We start from the raw sequence: 17,980 nt of genomic DNA on the forward strand, positions 1-17,980 counted from the left end.
AGAGTTAACTTTTGGTGTATCATCCAGCCAATGTGTTGAGGAGCCTGTCATTGGAAATGTAAATCAGTTTCGTGAAGATTTTGAGTCACCAGAAATTTCTTTGGCAAAGTATGGTGAGAATACCATGACTCCTCCTTCACCCCTTCATCATCATCATCATCATCATTTTCATTTCTATACTGCTTTATATTTTTAAGAAAAATCTGAAAGTGGTTTACAGCATATTAAAACATCAATAGAATATGTCAAAATATAGTTGTATATAGCGTATATAGTCAAAACAGCATAATTAACAGAAAACTAAAATATTATCTTAAAATTTCAAAATAAAACATTACAAAGAAGGTCAACTACAGAATACATATTTAACACAAGGTTAACAGAAAAAAACTTAAACTTTTTATAAAAACAACAACATTGCTAAGTGAAGTCAAATATAAAATGCACATTTATAACAGCATACCGTCATTAAAAAGAGAATAAAATATCATAAGCATGACATGGCTTAATAATGACTTTAAGAAAGAAATGCTTAAGGACCCAAGTTTAGAAGTATGTAGGGGTCCCCAGGGCTGGCGCTGAAGCAAGAATTAGTTTCATCTGGGAGGAAGAGTTGCTTTGTAGACAGTTCTTTCCAAAGAAATCTGCCCCAGACTTTGAGCCAAGTGTGTGCCCCAGACAGACAGAAAGACTGTTTTCCATCTCGCTCAGGAAGCTGCCTTTTCAGGACAAAAGCCCAGAAGGAAAGTTTGGGCACGGACCTTCAGCAGCGCTGGACTCTGCAGGTTCTCCTGTCTCCCCAACATGTTGAAAGAGAGAGAAGAGACAGGATTGAGCGGCAGAAGCTCAAGAAGAAGACTTCGGCCACGAGCGAGAATCCTTGAACTTTGGCAAGGATGTAAATAGATGTGGGTTAAACCACAGAGCCTAGGACTTGCCGATCAGAAGGTCGGCGGTTCGAATCCCTGCGATGGGGTGAGCTCCCATTGCTCGGTCCCTGCTCCTGCCCACCTAGCAGTTCGAAAGCACCCCAAAGTGCAAGTAGATAAATAGGTACCGCTCCGGCGGGAAGGTAAACGGCATTTCCGCGCGCTGCTCTGGTTCACCAGAAGCGGCTTAGTCCTGCTGGCCACATGACCCGGAAGCTGTACGCCGGCTCCCTCGGCCAATAAAGCAAGATGAGTGCCACAACCCCAGAGTCGGTCACGACTGGACCTAGTGGTTAGGGGTCCCTTTACCTTTACCTTTACAGTGGTACCTCAGGTTAAGAACTTAATTCGTTCCAGAGGTCCGTTCTTAACCTGAAATTGTTCTTAACCTGAAGCACCACTTTAGTTAATGGGGCCTCCCGTTGCTGCCGTGCCACCAGAGCACAATTTTCTGTTCTTATCCTGAAGCAAAATTCTTAATCGGGGTACCGGAGTCTGTAACCTGAAGTGTATATAACCCAAGGTACCACTGTATGCCATTTCTCCTTCCAGTAATAATTGTTGTTGTTTAGTCGTTTAGCCGTGTCCGCCTCTTCGTGACCCCCTGGACCAGAGCATGCCAGGCACTCCGGTCTCCCACTGCCTCCCGCAGTTTGGTCAAACTCATGCTGGTAGCTTCAAGAACAGTAATAATAATAAACCTTTATTATCACTACACCACCTGTGTGCAGTGAAATTAAATGAGGCCCCCCCCCATACACTTCATTGCAAATTCAGGGGACTAACAATGGATGGTTGTTAATATTTATTAAATTGATATACCGCCCTTCATCAAGAGATCTCAGGGATATTGGAAACATAGAACTCCAAAAAGTATACAAATGATGCATCACCTCAAATCCTTTAATCAGGTGAGTTTTCTCCTTTGGAAAGAGGCAGGTGGAATCTCCACGGTTGCTAACAGAATAACGTTGAAAGGCTAGTGAAATATGGGGAACCAAGAGGATCTGCTTGGCATGCAGAATGTCCCAGGGTCAGCCCCTGGCATCTCCCGCAAGGGCTGGAGGAGACCCCTGCCTGAAACTGGGGGGAGCTGCTGCCAGTCAGTGTGGACAATGCAGAGCTAGAGGGAGCCCTTGGTCGGGCTCAGAAGAAGGCAGCTTCCGATGTTCCTTTGGAGGCTTCATCAAAACTCCGCAAGATCAAAAGGGATAGAAATTCCAGCTCCATCTTTTCTTAGAGAGCAAAGACTAGGAATGGAGGCACCCAGGCAGGAAGAGCAAGATCTCTATAGACCATATAAAAAGATGTCGCCTTCCAGAGGCTGATAACCGCAAGAAGAAGCCATCACCTAGAGCCATCTATATGTCAGGGAGTCTTTTGCTGTGATTCCTGCCTTTCAGGGGGTTGGACTAGATGATCCCTGGGGTACATCCTGACTCTGCAATCCTGCGATTCTATCTGACCCCTCTGACTCTCATGTGGACACTTTAGGCAGCTTGTTCCAAAGTGGGAGGCCAGCAAGAGGAACGTATCTGGCAAACCCCTGAGGGCCAAGTGGGTGGGGCCAAAGACATCTCCCTTGAAATTTAGGCAGGTGATTTATTATGATTATTTTTAGATATCTTAACACACACACGGCCACTGATGCCAAGGTCCCTGGAGGCTCAGGAAGTAGCAGCGCCCATTTCCGGCTGCTTTGCCAGCAACAATCCCTTTGGGAGAGAGAGGATGTGGTCCTGGGATGCCCTGCTCTGGGTGCGAGGGGATTGCTGCAGTGGCCTCCGTGGGGAGCTGCCCTGGGAGACACTGGGAAACTGGTCCCCAATGCAGCAGCCAGGCTAGGGGCTGGGATCCCTCTCTTTTTTTAAAAAAAACACAACATATTTTATTTCTTGGTTTACAAAAGTATGTGCAATTTCTCCTTTTTCAAGTTACATTTTCTACAGATCAGTTTCCTCTGTTGAGACATTAGTGTTGAATTAGGAAGAAAAGGGGGGAAGAAGAAGAAGAAGAAGAGTTTGGATTTGATATCCCGCCTTTCACTCCCCTTCAGGAGTCTCAAAGCGGCTCACATTCTCCTTTCCCTTCCTCCCCCACAACAAACACTCTGTGAGGTGAGTGGGGCTGAGAGACTTCACAGAAGTGTGACTGGCCCAAGGTCACCCAGCAGCTGCATGTGGAGGAGCGGAGACGCGAACCCGGTTTCCCAGATTACGTGACTACCGCTCTTAACCACTACACCACACTGGGAAGAGGTGGGGGCATGGTGAATGGGGGTGGGGTGGTGTGACAATGTTTCTGTTGTGTTATGCAGCCATAATCTCTGAAACTGAACACCCGGCACACTTCGGCTGCGCCTCAGCTCCGCTCCGGACGTGTAGCACAGTGTTGCGATCCGCGGTGTGTGCTCTGTGTGGAGGAATCTCAGGCATGCAGAAAAACACTCAGCACACAGCTTCTTCCTAATCTAAGAAGCTTTATTTACAGCAGAGAAACAGGCCGGGAGAGAGAGCCTGTATGGTAGCAAAAAAACCCGAAAGTAAAAAGCTCACATAACAAAGCAGAACCCCCCCCCATGTGAACACCCCCCCCCCACTGGCAGGCCCTCACTTCATGAGCTATGAAATATACTCAGAGTCGCAAAGTGATTTCATGCTCTTTATTCAGCTCATAGTGGTGAGGAGGAATGAATGAAAGTCCCCTCAAAGTATCTGCTTTATATACATTATTTACACAATGGGCTGCACATGATTGGCTAATTCCGGAATTCTACTGTAAGCCAATCAGGTTGTGGATTCACTTCTATCTGGAGCAGGATTGGGTGGTTCCTGCCAACCAATCATACTGCTGCATTGTTCTAGGACCAATCAGACTGCTGCAGTTTGGATCCTATTCAACTCAGTACATAACAAGCTATTAACCCTAAAATCTCTGGTTCTCCTCACAGATTGAGCTCCTCAAAGCAGCTCAAAGCTGGCAGCCTTCTTCCCTCCTCACACATGGCAGGAAACACGGAACTTCCATAACCTTTGGGGAAATTAATCCTGCGTCCAGTCAGGCTTCCCCTGCGCAGCTCTGCTTGGGGCTTGAGGCCGACCTGAGCAGGAAGAGCAGAGTCACAGCGGTCCTGCTGTCCGTGTGAGATAGAGGGATAAATCAAGTCCAGAGACAGTTCGTTCTTATCTCTAGAAGCGTTTATTTACAAGCCATAAATCAGTCACATTCCATTGGAGCTTTCCGGCATCTTTCCAGTGCTCCAAAAGCACACACGCAGCCTCTGAGCTGAGCTGCGTCTCTCAGTCTCAGTCAGAAGTGAAAGCAACTCTGAACAACGACACAAAGACAGACAAAGCCTGTGACATCCGGCCCTGCGTCAGGCCCCTCCCAGATACAGGACACCACAGAGTTTTAACCCTGTCAGTTCCAAACTCCACATAGGGTCCATAAGCAATGTTGCTCATGTTATTAACATCACTGGTATGTTGGGGTAGGGATGAGGGTGTTGATATCCTCTGGCAGCCCCAATGTGCTGCTTGTTTGTCAGATTTTAGCATGTTTGTGGATTGTTTTATTGAGGTTAGGGTGAAGCAGGACCAACTGGAGGAATTCTACCCTTATGCTTCTCATATAATCAGTTAGCCATATAACCATATATCCTTATAATGATTTTTATATAATCCATGTTTGAATCATGACGGCTTCTGCAAAAGCTTATAGCAAATTGCTTAGATCGGAAGAATCCGAAATGAACCCTGCCCCAGTTCGCTTCCCTTGTTCTTCTCAATGTCTCGCTAACATAAGGGGGAAGCAATAAATCTGCTGTGCTGGCACTTTCCCCCCTGTCCAGACAGGGTCCCGAGTAGCTCAAACAGGAAGATGCTAGCCGCAGAATGTCCCGGTATAGCAGATGGCCGCGTAGGAGCGTAAGGGCCGAAGTTCCTTTTTCTTCCTTCTTACCATAAATCAGGGGAAAGGTTATACTGCATGTTCAGACTGAAAAAGCAGAAGTTGGGAGGGAACTCTTTACATGATCAGGGGGCAAGGCTAGAATGCGCTCATTGGTTTTCTTTTTGCTGCCGGGGAGGAGAGATTTCTTTGGCTTTTCTTGTTTTTGAGAAAGTCATGCTTTTATCCTGTATGTTTCTGTTGTGAAATCTTCAGATGAAAGGCACATAAATATTAAAAATGATAATGAATAAGGATATTGACAAGCTGGAACATGTGCAAAAGAAGGCGATTTATGTCTATATTTAATTAGCATACCACTCAACCCAATGGTGCTGACTTGAGTAAAATATTGGTGGGAGGGGCCAGGTAAGGCCCGCCTTGCACAATCAATCACATGATGCATGCAGGCCATTTGAATGGCAATGCCTATCAACTGGGGGGGGGTGGCCCCTCAAATATACTATTGGGCAAAACCCCCTTGGCCTCTAGTTGTTGACTCCTGTTCCCACATGTCTCAGGACGATTACAACATAAAAACACAACATAAAAACACAAAATACACATCAGTAACTCAACTCCCCACCACATTTTAAAAGGGCCTTAGATGTTAAAAAGGTGCGTATTAACAAGGCTCCTAAAGCTATAGAATGAAGAGTTTCTCCCCTGTATGAATTCTTTGATGGGAAGTGAGATGGGAGCTCTGACTGAAGCTCTTTCCACATTCCAAACACTGATAGGGTTTCTCCCCTGTATGAATTCTCTGATGCTTACTGACATCAGAGCTGTGACTGAAGCTCTTTCCACATTCCCCACACTGATAGGATTTCTCTCCTGTATGTATTCTCTGATGGGAAGTGAGATGGGAGCTTCTACTGAAGCTCTTTCCACATTCCCCACACTGATAGGATTTCTCTCCTGTATGAATTATCTGATGCTTAGTGAGACCAGGGCTCTCCCTGAAGCTCTTTCCACATTCCACACACTGATAGGGTTTCTCCCCTGTATGAATTCTTTGATGGGAAGTGAGATTGGAACAGTGACTGAAACACTTTCCACATTCCACACACTGATAGGGTTTCTCTCCTGTATGAATTCTCTGATGGTAAGTGAGATGGGAGCTCTTCCTGAAGCTCTTTCCACATTCCACACACTGATAGGGTTTCTCCCCTGTATGAATTCTCTGATGGGAAGTGAGATGGGAGCTCTTCCTGAAGCTCTTTCCACATTCCACACACTGATAGGGTTTCTCCCCTGTATGAATTCTCTGATGGGAAGTGAGACTGGAGCTCTGACTGAAGCTCTTTTCACATTTCCCACACTGATAGGGTTTCTCCCCTGTATGAATTCTCTGATGGGAAGTGAGACTGGAGCTCTGACTGAAGCTCTTGCCACATTCCACACACTGATAGGGTTTCTCCCCTGTATGAATTCTCTGATGCTTAGTGAGATTGGAGCTCTGACTGCAGCTCTCCCCATACTCCAAATTTTTCCATGGCTTCTCCTCTCTGGGGATTTTGTCTTGTTCAGCCTTGTTCTCGATCTGCAATTCATCACAATCTGCAATGGATACAAAAAGGGATTAGAGTCTCAGGAACAAATGAAGAAGTAAAGGAGTTGTGTGTGTGTTCATTACCTGTTGTTTGTCATTAACCAACATATTTATTATTAGATTCTGATGGGTTGTTGAATGTTGCTTTCTTTGATATACTGTAGTGGTAAAATTGTGAAAGCCTTTTAGAAAAAAGTGCATTTCAGATGTTTGATGGCTCATAACACCACTTCTTTTGGAGTACAGTGGATGCTCGGGTTGCAAACATGATCCATGTGGGGGGCATGTTTGCAATCCGCAGCGTTTGCAACCTGCAGTGTTGCATCTGCGCATGCGTGGGTCGTAATTTGGTGGTTCTGCGTATGTACAAGCACTGAAACCTGGAAGTAAACCATTCCGGTACTTTCAGGTTCGCCTCAGTGCGCAACCCTAAAACACGCAACCTAAAGTGACTGTAACCCGAGGTATGACTGTAATACCATATTATATAGCAATGGAAAGATAATTTAATCAAGAATGTAGTGCAACAAAGTTTGTTCAATTATCTGTATTCTATCAAAGGTTATAGACATATGACCAGAAAAGGGAAGAACAACTTGCTTAGGTTGACTTTTGTCAGTGTATTATGGGAATGCTATCAATTTGGTTGGTTTCTTGGTTCTTTCATGTGGTGAGTTTGTAAAACTTAATAAAATTAAAAAATGGTACAAAGAGTTGACTAGTTACCCAGAAAGAGATGTAAAATCGTACTATTAAGTGAACAAGGCTACAGGTATGAAGAAATTAGATGAAAGATTGGGGAAAACTTAACCAAAGCTGGTCTACATTTTTGAAGATGTATAAGAGACTCAGTCACTTCAAAATCAGACTGGTAAAGGCAGGGAAAGGTGCACAACAGCAAGTAATGATCGAAGAATGGAGAGACTGTGCCTGCATGACAGAAGAAAATCATTACATTCTTCATTAAATTATTTTTCCATTGATATATAGTTTTATGCTATTACTTCCCAAAACAGTGGTGTCATGAGGTATCAAAGCTCTGAAATACACTTTCTCCAAAAGGTTTCCACAATTTTGGCCACTAGTGTAAGTTGTTCATTTTAAAGTTAATGTACTTTTTATATGGGGACAGATTGTTATGATTAATGTTTCTGGTTTATATAAGTGTTGGAAGCCGCCCAGAGCAGCTGGGGCAACCCAGCCAGGTGGGCAGAGTACAAATAAAAATTATTATTACTATTATTATCACTGCTACTACTACCTGAGATTCAATAAGCCTGGCTCTTCTCTGGGATGGATTTTGTTTGGCCCAGTCATGGCATCCCCTCCATCTCCAATGTCAGTCGTCTCTCTGGTCAACCCAAGACTGACAGCAACAAAAACAAAACAGAAAACTTGACAGAAGCTACTTATCTTTCCGAACAACTCTGAAGCTAAATAAATAAAAAAAATCCTTCCAGTAGCACCTTAGAAACCAACTGAGTTTGTATTAGTATGAGTTTTCGTGTGCATGCACACTTCTTCAGATACAAAAACCCCCCGGGAATTTGCTGGAATACAGAAAAAACTGGAATTTGCTGTTCAAGGTTTATTGTGGGGGTGTTAGGTTCCCAGGTGTTGTATTGGGCACTGCTGAGCTATGTGGAAATGTATGAGATTTGTTACATAGAGGTATTTTTTGAATTTCCAGGCAGATAGGACGATCCCACAGGGAGCCTTACCAAGAGAGGCCACGATCCCACGATTCTCCTCCATGACATCCTTATACAGAGCTCTCTGGTCAGGATCCAGCAATGCCCACTCCTCGTCCGTGAAACAAACAGCGACATCTTCAAAGCACACTGGACCCTAAAAGAAAAACGAAATGTCCTCTTCTGAGACAGCAGAAATATGATCTACTACACAATGCTCTGTTCTTTCCTTCCTCTTAATTGCTGTGTTGTTTCAATAGGATTGCTTTCAATAGGATTGACACTTTGACACGCATTCTGGAAACGTATGTCTAGATGCTTGGTTCTGGCCTTAAACTGCCCAGATTCTGCCAACTTCAGACAGGGTTGATTGTCTTCCCAAACAGTGATGGGCAGGCAACAATCCCCATAGATCTCTTGCACCAGGCATCTATAGAACTCCAGTTCCCTGCACAATTCCGATAGTGCAATGAATTCAGCCTCAGTAGAGGACAGCGCAATGAGACTTTGCTTCCGGGACTTCCACCCAACTAAAGATTCCCCAAGGTTTATTACCATCCCAGATACGGACTTCCTGTCATCCAGATTCGCCCCGTCGCTATCTGGCCAGCAAGTAAGCGCCGTCTCACCTGCAGCTGACAGCTTGAGACTGAAGTCCTTGGTATCCTGCAGGTAACGCAGCACCCGCTTGATACCATGCCAGGCATTTACACTGGGCTTTGATGCTTCCCTACTGAGCAGATTGGTAGCAAATGCAATGTCCGGCCTGCTCCACTGGGACAGATACAACAGACTACCCAGAGCGGACTGGAAGAGCTCAGCGTTCTCAAACTCAACGCGTTCTGCTAGCCAATTGTCTTTCACGTAGCTTGTCTCCATGGGTGCCCTAACCCCTGCACAATCAGACATTCTGAACTTCTCAAGCAACTGCTCAATCTTGCCTTTCTGACTGAGCAAGAAGCTTCCATCTTCAGTCCTGTCTATCTGAACACCTAAGTAGATCCTTACTGCACCCAGGTTCTTGAGCTGAAACCGTTTTCCAAGCTCTTTGGCAAACTTCTGCACCTGTTTGTTTGCCCCTGAGATGTGAATGATGTCATCAACAAAGATCAACACCATTTCCTGTGACTCTCCTGCCCCTTAAAGGTACAGGCAGCTGTCAGCAAGACTCTTCTTGAAACCTAGCTTCTCTAAGGCTTTAAGCCATAAATGGACTTGTGAAACTTCCATACAGTATTCGGCTCATTGCCCTCAAACGCTGGAGGAGGAAGCATGTACAGATCCTCCTGGAGCTCTGAGTTCAAATCCACATCAAAGTGATACACCTGAAAACCTCTTTGTGCAGCAATCGCTAAGAGCATGTGCAGAGTTTCACTTCTGGAAGTAGGAGCGTATACCTCAGTATAATGCAGCCCCTTTTGCTGCGTGAACCCTCTGGCTACTAGCCTACCCTTGTACTGTGGTTCCCCTGTTGCTGTGGGTTTAAGACGGTAAACCCAGCGGCTGCTCACAGCCTGTTTGCCCACTGGCAACGTTGTGAGGGAGAACACACCTAGAGACTCCATTGAGCTCATCTCCTTCTGCATTGCCTCATGCCCTTTCCTGGCTTCTTCCTGAGGCAGTTTCTGAACACCCTCAAAACTCTCGGGTTCACACTGTGCCATGCCAACCCACACACTTGTGACTGCAAACCTGTCAGAAGGTTTACCTTTTCTTGTGCGAGCTGAACGTCTCAACCCAGTTTCAGGTACCCCCTCAGACCCACTAGGACCAGCTAGAACGTCCTTTGCCTCAGAGAGCTCCCCCTCTGACTTACTGCACCGTTTAGACTTCTCAGCTGAACCTGTGGGTGAGGAAGGAGCACTTCTCTGTTCAAGCTTCACAGCTTTAGGAGAAGTTCTTCCCTCTACCTGCTCTGGGTCAGGACTCTGTGCCTCAGAAGCAGGTTCAACCTCTTCCTCATCAGCAGTGTCTTGCAGACTCTCTGAAAGAACATCAGGGTTCCCATGTATGCGTGTCCATCCATTCTACTCACAGAACTCAGCACTGCTGCTGAGCAGAATCCTGGACTGTTTGCCTGTTGGATAGGCAAATCTCCAAACCTTGGTCCCTGGCTCATACCCACAGAAAATCATCTTTTGGGACCCAGGGGCACCCTTTCTGAGCTTGGCCTTCAGTACAAGGACCCAGGCCTCGCAGCCTGAGTACAGCTGGGTTAAAGTGGTTCTGTTATGTCTTCTGTCAAGGTCATGCTGACTATAAGAAGAGGCCAGAAGGAGACTGGGTTTCTTTCTCTCTCTCTCTCTCTCCCTTCTGGTGTTCTGTACATAGCATGCTGAGTGTTGAAGTTTAAACTTATTATAAGTTGTGGGAAATTTCAGTTAAGTTTGCTGCAACTGGATTTCTTATGGACAGGGCCAATCCTGAATGTTTTGGATTTGGGACCATTATGCTCATTTGTCTTCAGTAGCAGTGAAGCTCTGCTGGGTGAAATACAATTGCCTCTGGTCTATTTTGGGGGATCCTGCAACGTTTTACGTTTTCACTCTGGTAACTATACATTGGAGTTCTGCCTGGATCAATACTGAGTAGAATTCCATGACAGGGTCTTCCTCCATGAAATCAGCTGCCAAAAGAGAAGGCCCCTAGCTCCCCACAGCTTTCCAAGCCCCCTCCTCTCTGGGGTTTCTGGCAAGTGATCCAACAGTGTGCCAGTGTGCAGCCTGCCTTTGCTCCTCCATTGTCAGAAGTCTCCGGGCTCTGAGAGACAAGCAGGGAGGGTGGCTTATGGCAGAAGGAGAGGGAGCCCCCGGTGGCTCCTCCTTCTCCTGACTCAGCTCTGACTCTTGACCTCCCTCCTCCCACTCGCCTCCTTCTTCTTCTGCCTCCGATTCTGGACTGCATTCTGCCTCATTCTCCCAGCTCACTAAGCCCTGTTACCCCTTCAGCTTCTGACCCCTCCTCTTCCCAGATTCTCCCTCTTCTCCCTTTCACTGCTCATCCTTCCTCCACCTCCACTCCTTGGGCTGAGACATCTTCCCTTCCTGGTTCCCCGGCTGCTTCCTCCCACCATTCCTCTGTGCCCAACCACTCCATGACATTGCTCCATCCCTCGGCCTCTGACCCCACAAGGCAGCTTCCCCTGACCTGATCTGGTTCCACAGCCGCTGCTTCCCTTCTGCTCCCATGAAAAGATGGATCAGGAGGTCTTGCTGGCATCATTCTGTCTCCTGAAAGAGAAAAAAGGTAAGCAGGATGCCAGGAGTGCCTGCTTCTCTCACAGGTGAAACAGGGCATCTCTAACTACAGATGGGCCTTTCAGAAAACCTTACCTGCTGAGTGCATTTGGACATTTGTGCCCATTTCATATGTTAGTTATGCAAAAATATATCTCCCCTCCTCTGGACACTTGGTTCCGAATGCCTCCAAACAGAGAAAAACCACCTTCCTCCTTACCCAGTGGGCTCTCTCTGGTGTCCAACGGAGGCCTCTCTGCCTCAGAGGAATCCATGTCCATTTCCTCAAAACGTTCCTTTTCCTGAAAGAGCAACAAGGATTCAAAACAGAAAATGAATGACAAGAAATAGCAGAAAGAAAATGGAAAAGTAAAAAACTTTAAGGGTGTGAGATCTCATTCCATGGATGCCTTCCCAGAAAAAGCATGGGCCATCAGCAGAGCATTATGGGATGTTCTCCATCCTCTTTGGAGCCCCTAATAATAATAATAATTTTTTATTTGTACCCCACCCTCCCTGGTCAGAGCCAATCTTTCGGCGGCTAACATCATAAATCTAACACAGTATACAAAGAATATAAGAACAGGCAATCGATTAATTAAAATACTTCTTAAAATTAGTTCAAAACAAATTGAAATCTGGACAGACGGCAGTCCACTGGTAAAATTGAGAGTGATTAATATTCGCTAGGGCCAACTACTGTTACCACTGGTCTTATAAAGGAGGTGTGAGTGGGCTAGGAAGCCTCTTTAGTGCTTCTTATTGTACTTAAAGAAAAGAATCAGACTGAACCCTGAACAAAGGCCTGGCGGAACAGCTCTGTCTTGCATGCTCTGAGGAAAGATGTCAAATCCCACAGTACCCTGGTCTCTTGTGAGAGAGCGTTCCACCAGGACGGTGCCACATCCGAAAAGGCCCTGGCTCTGGTCAAGATAGTATCCAGAGGAAAGTCTCCCTCACCTGCTTTCTCTCTGCCTGCTTCCTCTCCTCTGCCTGACTCAGGAGGAAACCTTCGGCCAGGGCCACCGCCTGGGAACTGGTCTCCGCTCCACAGTCCCTCACCCAGCTTTCCATCTCTGGTGGAAGGACAGCCAGGAACTGCTCCAAGATCACCAGGTCCAACATCTCAGCTTTCGTGTGCCTTTCTGGCTTCAGCCACTGACGGTCAAGGTGGTAGAGTCGGCTGCAAAGCTCTCGGGGTCCCTTGGCCTCCTGGCAGCAGAACTGCCTCAACAGTTGGCTCTGCACCTCTGAGTGGAGGGTGCCCTCCTCACCCAGGAACATCTGCCCAGAGTTTTCCCAGAATCCCCCACTGCTCCCAGTTTGGTTGGCATGGCCTCTTCCTGCTTCAGGGCCAGCTGGGTCTTGCTCATCCATCTGTGCTCTCAGGAAGCCTCTGAGAGATCGGCAGGAACCCTTTGATGATGATAATAATAATAATAATAATAATAATAATAATAATAATAATTTATTATTTATACCCCACCCATCTGGCTGGGCCTCCCCAGCCACTCTGGGCAGCTTCCAAAAAAATATTAAAATACCATAATACATCAAACATTAAAAGTTTCCCTGAACAGGACTGCCTTCAGATGTCTTCTAAAAGTCTGATAGTTGTTGTTCTCTTTGACATCTGGTGGGAGGGCGTTCCACAGGGAGGGCGCCAAGACAGAGAAAGCCCTCTGTCTGGTTCCCTGTAACTTGGCTTCTCGCAGGGAGGGAACCGCCAGAAGGCCCTCGGTGCTGGACCTCAGTGTCCGGGTAGAACAATGGGGGTGGAGACGCACCTTCAGGTATACTGGACCGAGGCCGTTTAGGGCTTTAAAGGTCAGCACCAACACTTTAAGAATTGTGCTTGGAAACGTACTGGGAGCCAATGTAGGTCTTTCAAGACCGGTGTTATATGGTCTCGGAGGCCACTCCCAGTCACCAGTTTAGCTGCCACATTCTAAATTAGTTGTAGTTTCCGGGTCACCTTCAAAGGTAGCCCCACGTAGAGCACATTGCAATAGTCCAAGCGAGAAATTACCAGAGCATACACCACTCTGGCGAGGCAATACGCATGCAGATAGGGTCTCAGCCTATGTACCAGATGGAGCTGGTAGACAGCTGCCCTGGACACAGATTTAACCTGTGCCTCCATGGACAGCTGTGAGTCCAAAATGGCTCCCAGGCTGTGCACCTGGTCCTTCAGGGGCACTGTTACCCCATTCAGGACCAGGGAATCCTCCACACCTGCCCGCCTCCTGTCCCCCCAAAACAGTACTTCTGTCTTGTCAGGATTCAATCTCAATCTGTTAGCCGCCATCCATCCTCCAACCGCCTCCAGACACTCACACAGGACCGTCACCGCCTTCACTGGTTCTGATTTGAAAGAGAGGTAGAGCTGGGTATCATCCGCATACTGATGAACACCCAGCCCAAACCCCCTGATGATCTCTCCCAGTGGCTTCATATAGATGTTGAAAAGCCTGGGGGAGAGGATGGAACCCTGAGGACCCCACAAGTGAGAGCCCAGGGGTCTGAACACTCATCCCCCACCACCACTTTCTGAACACGGCCCAGGAGGAAGGAGCGGAACCACTGTATAACAGTGCCCCCAGCTCCCAGCCCCTCAAGACGGACCAGAAGGATGTTATGGTTGATGGTATCAAACGCCGCTGAGAGATCCAGCAGAACTAGGAAACAGCTCTCACCTTTGTCCCTAGCCCGCCGGAGATCATCAACCAGTGCGACCAAGGCAGTTTCAGTCCTGTGATGAGGCCTGAATCCCGACTGGAAGGGATCCAAATGGTCCGCTTCTTCCAGGCGTGCCTGGAGTTGTTCAGCAACCACTCTCTCAATCACCTTGCCCAGGAATGGAAGATTTGAGACTGGGCGATAGTTGGCCATCGTGGCCACAATAAAGATGGTTTTTTAAGAAGCGGTTTAATAACTGCCTCTTTGAGCGGGTCTGGGAAGGCTCCTTCACAGAGGGAAGCATTCACCACCCCACGAAACCCATCGCCCAGTCATTCCCAGCTAGCTTTTATAAGCCAGGATGGGCAAGGATCCACGAGACAGGTGGTTGGTTTCACGCGTCCAAGCAGCCTGTCCACATCCTCAGAGGTAACAGATTGGAACTGATCCCACGCAACATGACTAGACAGGACTCTAGCACTCTCCCGCCCCAGCCCTGCTCCCACAGTGGCATCGACCTCTTCCCGAATCTGAGCGATTTTATCTGCAAAAAACTTTGCAAAATCATTGCAGGAGAACATGTGGCCCATACTGGGCCCCGATGTTGCAGGTGGTTCCGCTAAATTGTGAACCACCTGAAAAAGTCTCCTGCTGCTGTTTTCTGCAGATGCAATAGAGGCGGTGAAGAAAGTCTTCTTCGCCGTCGCTACTGCCATTTGGTAGGCTCGACATTGAGCTCTAAGCCGTATCCAGTCAACTTCAGAATGGGTTATCCGCCACTGGCACTCTAGCCGTCTCAACGATTGTTTCATTGTCCTCAGATCCGTGGAAAACCACGGGGCTGTCCGGGCTCGATGCAATCGGAGAGGGCGCTTCAGAGCCAAACAGTCAGTAGCCCTGGTTAACTCCACATTCCAGTGGGACACCAGGGAATCAGCTGAAAGGCCATCAACATGGGATAAAGCATCCCCTACCACTCTCTGGAAACCATTTGGATCCATTAAGTGGCGGGGGCGGACCATCCGAATTGGTCCCAACTCCCTGCAGAGGGGATGGGTCACGGAGAAGTCCAGGTGCACCAGGAAGTGATCTGACCATGGCACTTCTTTCGTTTCGCTTTTACTTAGTGTCAGATCACCAACATCGATAGAGGTAAACACCAGGTCCAAGGCATGTCCACGGCTATGGGTTGGGCCAGACTTATTCAGGGACAGACCCATGGAGGCCATGCTTTCCACAAAGTTCTAAGCGGCCTCTTGAAGTAATAGTGCCACTGTATTCTGCTCTGGTCAGACCTCACCTGGAGTACTGTGTCCAGTTCTGGGCACCACAGTTCAAGAAGGACACTGACAAACTGGAACGTGTCCAGAGGAGGGCAACCAAAATGGTCCAAGGCCTGGAAACGATGCCTTATGAGGAACGGCTAAGGGAGCTGGGCATGTTTAGCCTGGAGAAGAGGAGGTTAAGGGGTGATATGATAGCCATGTTCAAATATATAAAAGGATGTCACATAGAGGAGGGAGAAAGGTTGTTTTCTGCTGCTCCAGAGAAGCGGACACGGAGCAATGGATCCAAACTACAAGAAAGAAGATTCCACCTAAACATTAGGAAGAACTTCCTGACAGTAAGAGCTGTTCGACAGTGGAATTTGCTGCCAAGGAGTGTGGTGGAGTCTCCTTCTTTGGAGGTCTTTAAGCAGAGGCTTGACAACCATATGTCAGGAGTGCTCTGATGGTGTTTCCTGCTTGGCAGGGGGTTGGACTCGATGGCCCTTGTGGTCTCTTCCAACTCTATGATTCTATGATTCTTGTAAGGTCGTGTCGGCATGGATGTTAAAATCCCCTAGGAATACCAAACTAGGCGTCTCCAGGAGAACATCCGCCACAACCTGAAGCAGCTCGGGCAGGGAATCCTTGGTGCAGCGGGGAGGTCGGTACACCAAAAGGAATCCTGTACTGCCCCTATTGCCCAGCTTCCAGAACATGCACTCAGAAAACTGGGTCTTCCCAATAGGATGCCTGGTGCAAACTAATGACTTCCTAAAAATCACTGCAACCCCCCCTCCCCGCCCACATGACCTGGGTTGCTGTGCGTAAGAGAAACCTGGTGGACAAGCAGTGGCAAGGACAGGCCCATCTGCTTCATCCAGCCAAGTCTCTGTTGCACATGCCAGGTCAAGTCCTCCATCCATGATCAAGTCATGGATGGCAGTGGTCTTATGAATCATTGACCTGGCATTGCACAGCAGCACCTTCAGGTCATGTGAGTATCCCTTGGTGATTCTAGTATCCATCCGGTCAGGACCAGACCTGGAGGCAGGGATAGTCCTCAAACAACGACTAAACCTGCCTCCTCTGTAGTAACATGGTCTGGTCTTAGCGTAACTCCTCCTCCTACCCGTGATCACTGAGATCGATTGTCCCAGTGCATCCCCCCCCGTGGAACATGCCCCAGCCATTTTGTGGGCTGGGACCCACTCCCCAGCAGCCCTGACCCCTCCCCTTAAGAACAAAATAACACCTTAAAAACAACAACAATAAAACTATACAAACAAAAAACCTGTAAAAATTACAAAAAACATCAAAAGCAAACAAATTCCGAAGCCCAACCAAACATCCACCCCCCCCCACATACAAAAAATTCAAAAGAAATTTTTAAAAACACTCTGTGCCCCTCCAGCAGTAACAGCAACTATCCTAGTGAGGCCCTGCCCTGGGCCAGGTGGTGAGTGGTGGGAGCAGAGCCCTCAGGCACTCACACAGGAGAGTCCTCCTGGGCAGCAAGCAGTCCCTGTGAGGCTTCAGGCCCCGCCTTGGGCCAGGTGGTAAGTGGCGGGAGCAGGGCCCTCAGACACTCACACAGGGGAGTCCTCCTGGGCAGCAAGCAGTCCCTGTGAGGCCTGCCAGGCCCCGCCCTGGGCCAGGTGGTGAGTGGCGGGAGCAGGGCCCTCAGGCACTCACACAGGGGAGTCCTCCTGGGAAGCAAGCAGTCCCTGTGAGGCTTCAGGCCCCGCCCTGGGCCAGGTGGTAAGTGGCGGGAGCAGGGCCCTCAGACACTCACACAGGGGAGTCCTAGAATCATAGAATCATAGAGTTGGAAGAGACCACAAGGGCCATCGAGTCCAACCCCCTGCCAAGCAGGTCCTCCTGGGCAGCAAGCAGTCCCTGTGAGGCCTGCCAGGCCCCGCCCTGGGCCAGGTGGTTAGTGGCGGGAGCAGGCCCCTCAGACACACAGGGGAGTCCTCCTGGGCAGCAAGCAGTCCCTGTGAGGCTTCAGGCCCTGCCTTGGGCCAGGTGGTAAGTGGCGGGAGCAGGGCCCTCAGGCACTCACTCAGGGAGTCTTCCTGGGCAGCAAGCAGTCCCTGTGAGGCTTCAGGCCCCGCCTTGGGCCAGGTGGTAAGTGGCAGGAGCAGGGCCCTCAGACACTCACACAGGGGAGTCCTCCTGGGCAGCAAGCAGTCCCTGTGAGGCTTCAGGCCCCGCCTTGGGCCAGGTGGTAAGTGGCGGGAGCAGGGCCCTCAGACACTCACAAAGGGGAGTCCTTCTGGGCAGCAAGCAGTCCCTGTGAGGCCTGCCAGGCCCCGCCCTGGGCCAGGTGGTAAGTGGCGGGAGCAGGGCCCTCAGACACTCACACAGGGGAGTCCTCCTGGGCAGCAAGCAGTCCCTGTGAGGCCTGCCAGGCCCCGCCCTGGGCCAGGTGGTGAGTGGTGGGAGCAGAGCCCTCAGGCACTCACCCAGGTGAGTCCTCCTGGGCAGCAAGCAGTCCCTGTGAGGCCTGCCAGGCCCCGCCCTGGGCCAGGTGGTAAGTGGTGGGAGCAGGGCCCTCAGACACTCACCCAGGGGAGTCCTCCTGGGCAGCAAGCAGTCCTTGTGAGGCTTCAGGCCCCGCCTTGGGCCAGGTGGTAAGTGGCGGGAGCAGGGCCCTCAGACACTCACACAGGGGAGT

At 48.8% G+C, this 17,980-nt stretch overlaps 2 protein-coding genes and 1 long non-coding RNA gene across 6 annotated transcripts in view; 2 read left to right on the forward strand and 1 right to left on the reverse strand.

Annotated features, from left to right (window-relative positions):
• Positions 1-17,980, forward strand: part of LOC309531588 (uncharacterized protein) — a gene marked incomplete at its 3' end in the record, with an annotated part of 400,889 nt that overhangs the window by 81,936 nt on the left and 300,973 nt on the right. The window lies entirely within an intron of this gene.
• Positions 1-17,980, forward strand: part of LOC309530678 — a 95,297-nt gene that overhangs the window by 51,625 nt on the left and 25,692 nt on the right. The window lies entirely within an intron of this gene.
• Positions 5,493-17,980, reverse strand: part of LOC309530412 (uncharacterized protein) — a 53,484-nt gene continuing 40,996 nt past the window's right edge. For 2 of the 4 annotated variants that reach the window (XM_082219367.1, XM_082219366.1), the window contains 5 exons: positions 12,317-12,750; positions 11,577-11,658; positions 11,268-11,350; positions 8,151-8,277; positions 5,493-6,437 (listed from right to left, as the gene is read on the reverse strand). In XM_082219367.1, coding sequence (XP_082075493.1) covers positions 5,521-6,437; positions 8,151-8,277; positions 11,268-11,350; positions 11,577-11,658; positions 12,317-12,733 — 1,626 coding nt within the window. In that variant the 5' untranslated portion in view covers positions 12,734-12,750 and the 3' untranslated portion in view covers positions 5,493-5,520. Of the gene's footprint in view, positions 6,438-8,150; positions 8,278-11,267; positions 11,351-11,576; positions 11,659-12,316; positions 12,773-17,980 lie in introns of all 4 variants that reach the window. The other 2 variants (XM_082219365.1, XM_082219364.1) reach the window with 1 other exon arrangement.

This window comes from Podarcis vaucheri (assembly GCF_965113315.1).
Source record: "Podarcis vaucheri genome assembly, chromosome: 4".
Taxonomy (NCBI): Eukaryota; Metazoa; Chordata; class Lepidosauria; order Squamata; family Lacertidae; genus Podarcis; species Podarcis vaucheri.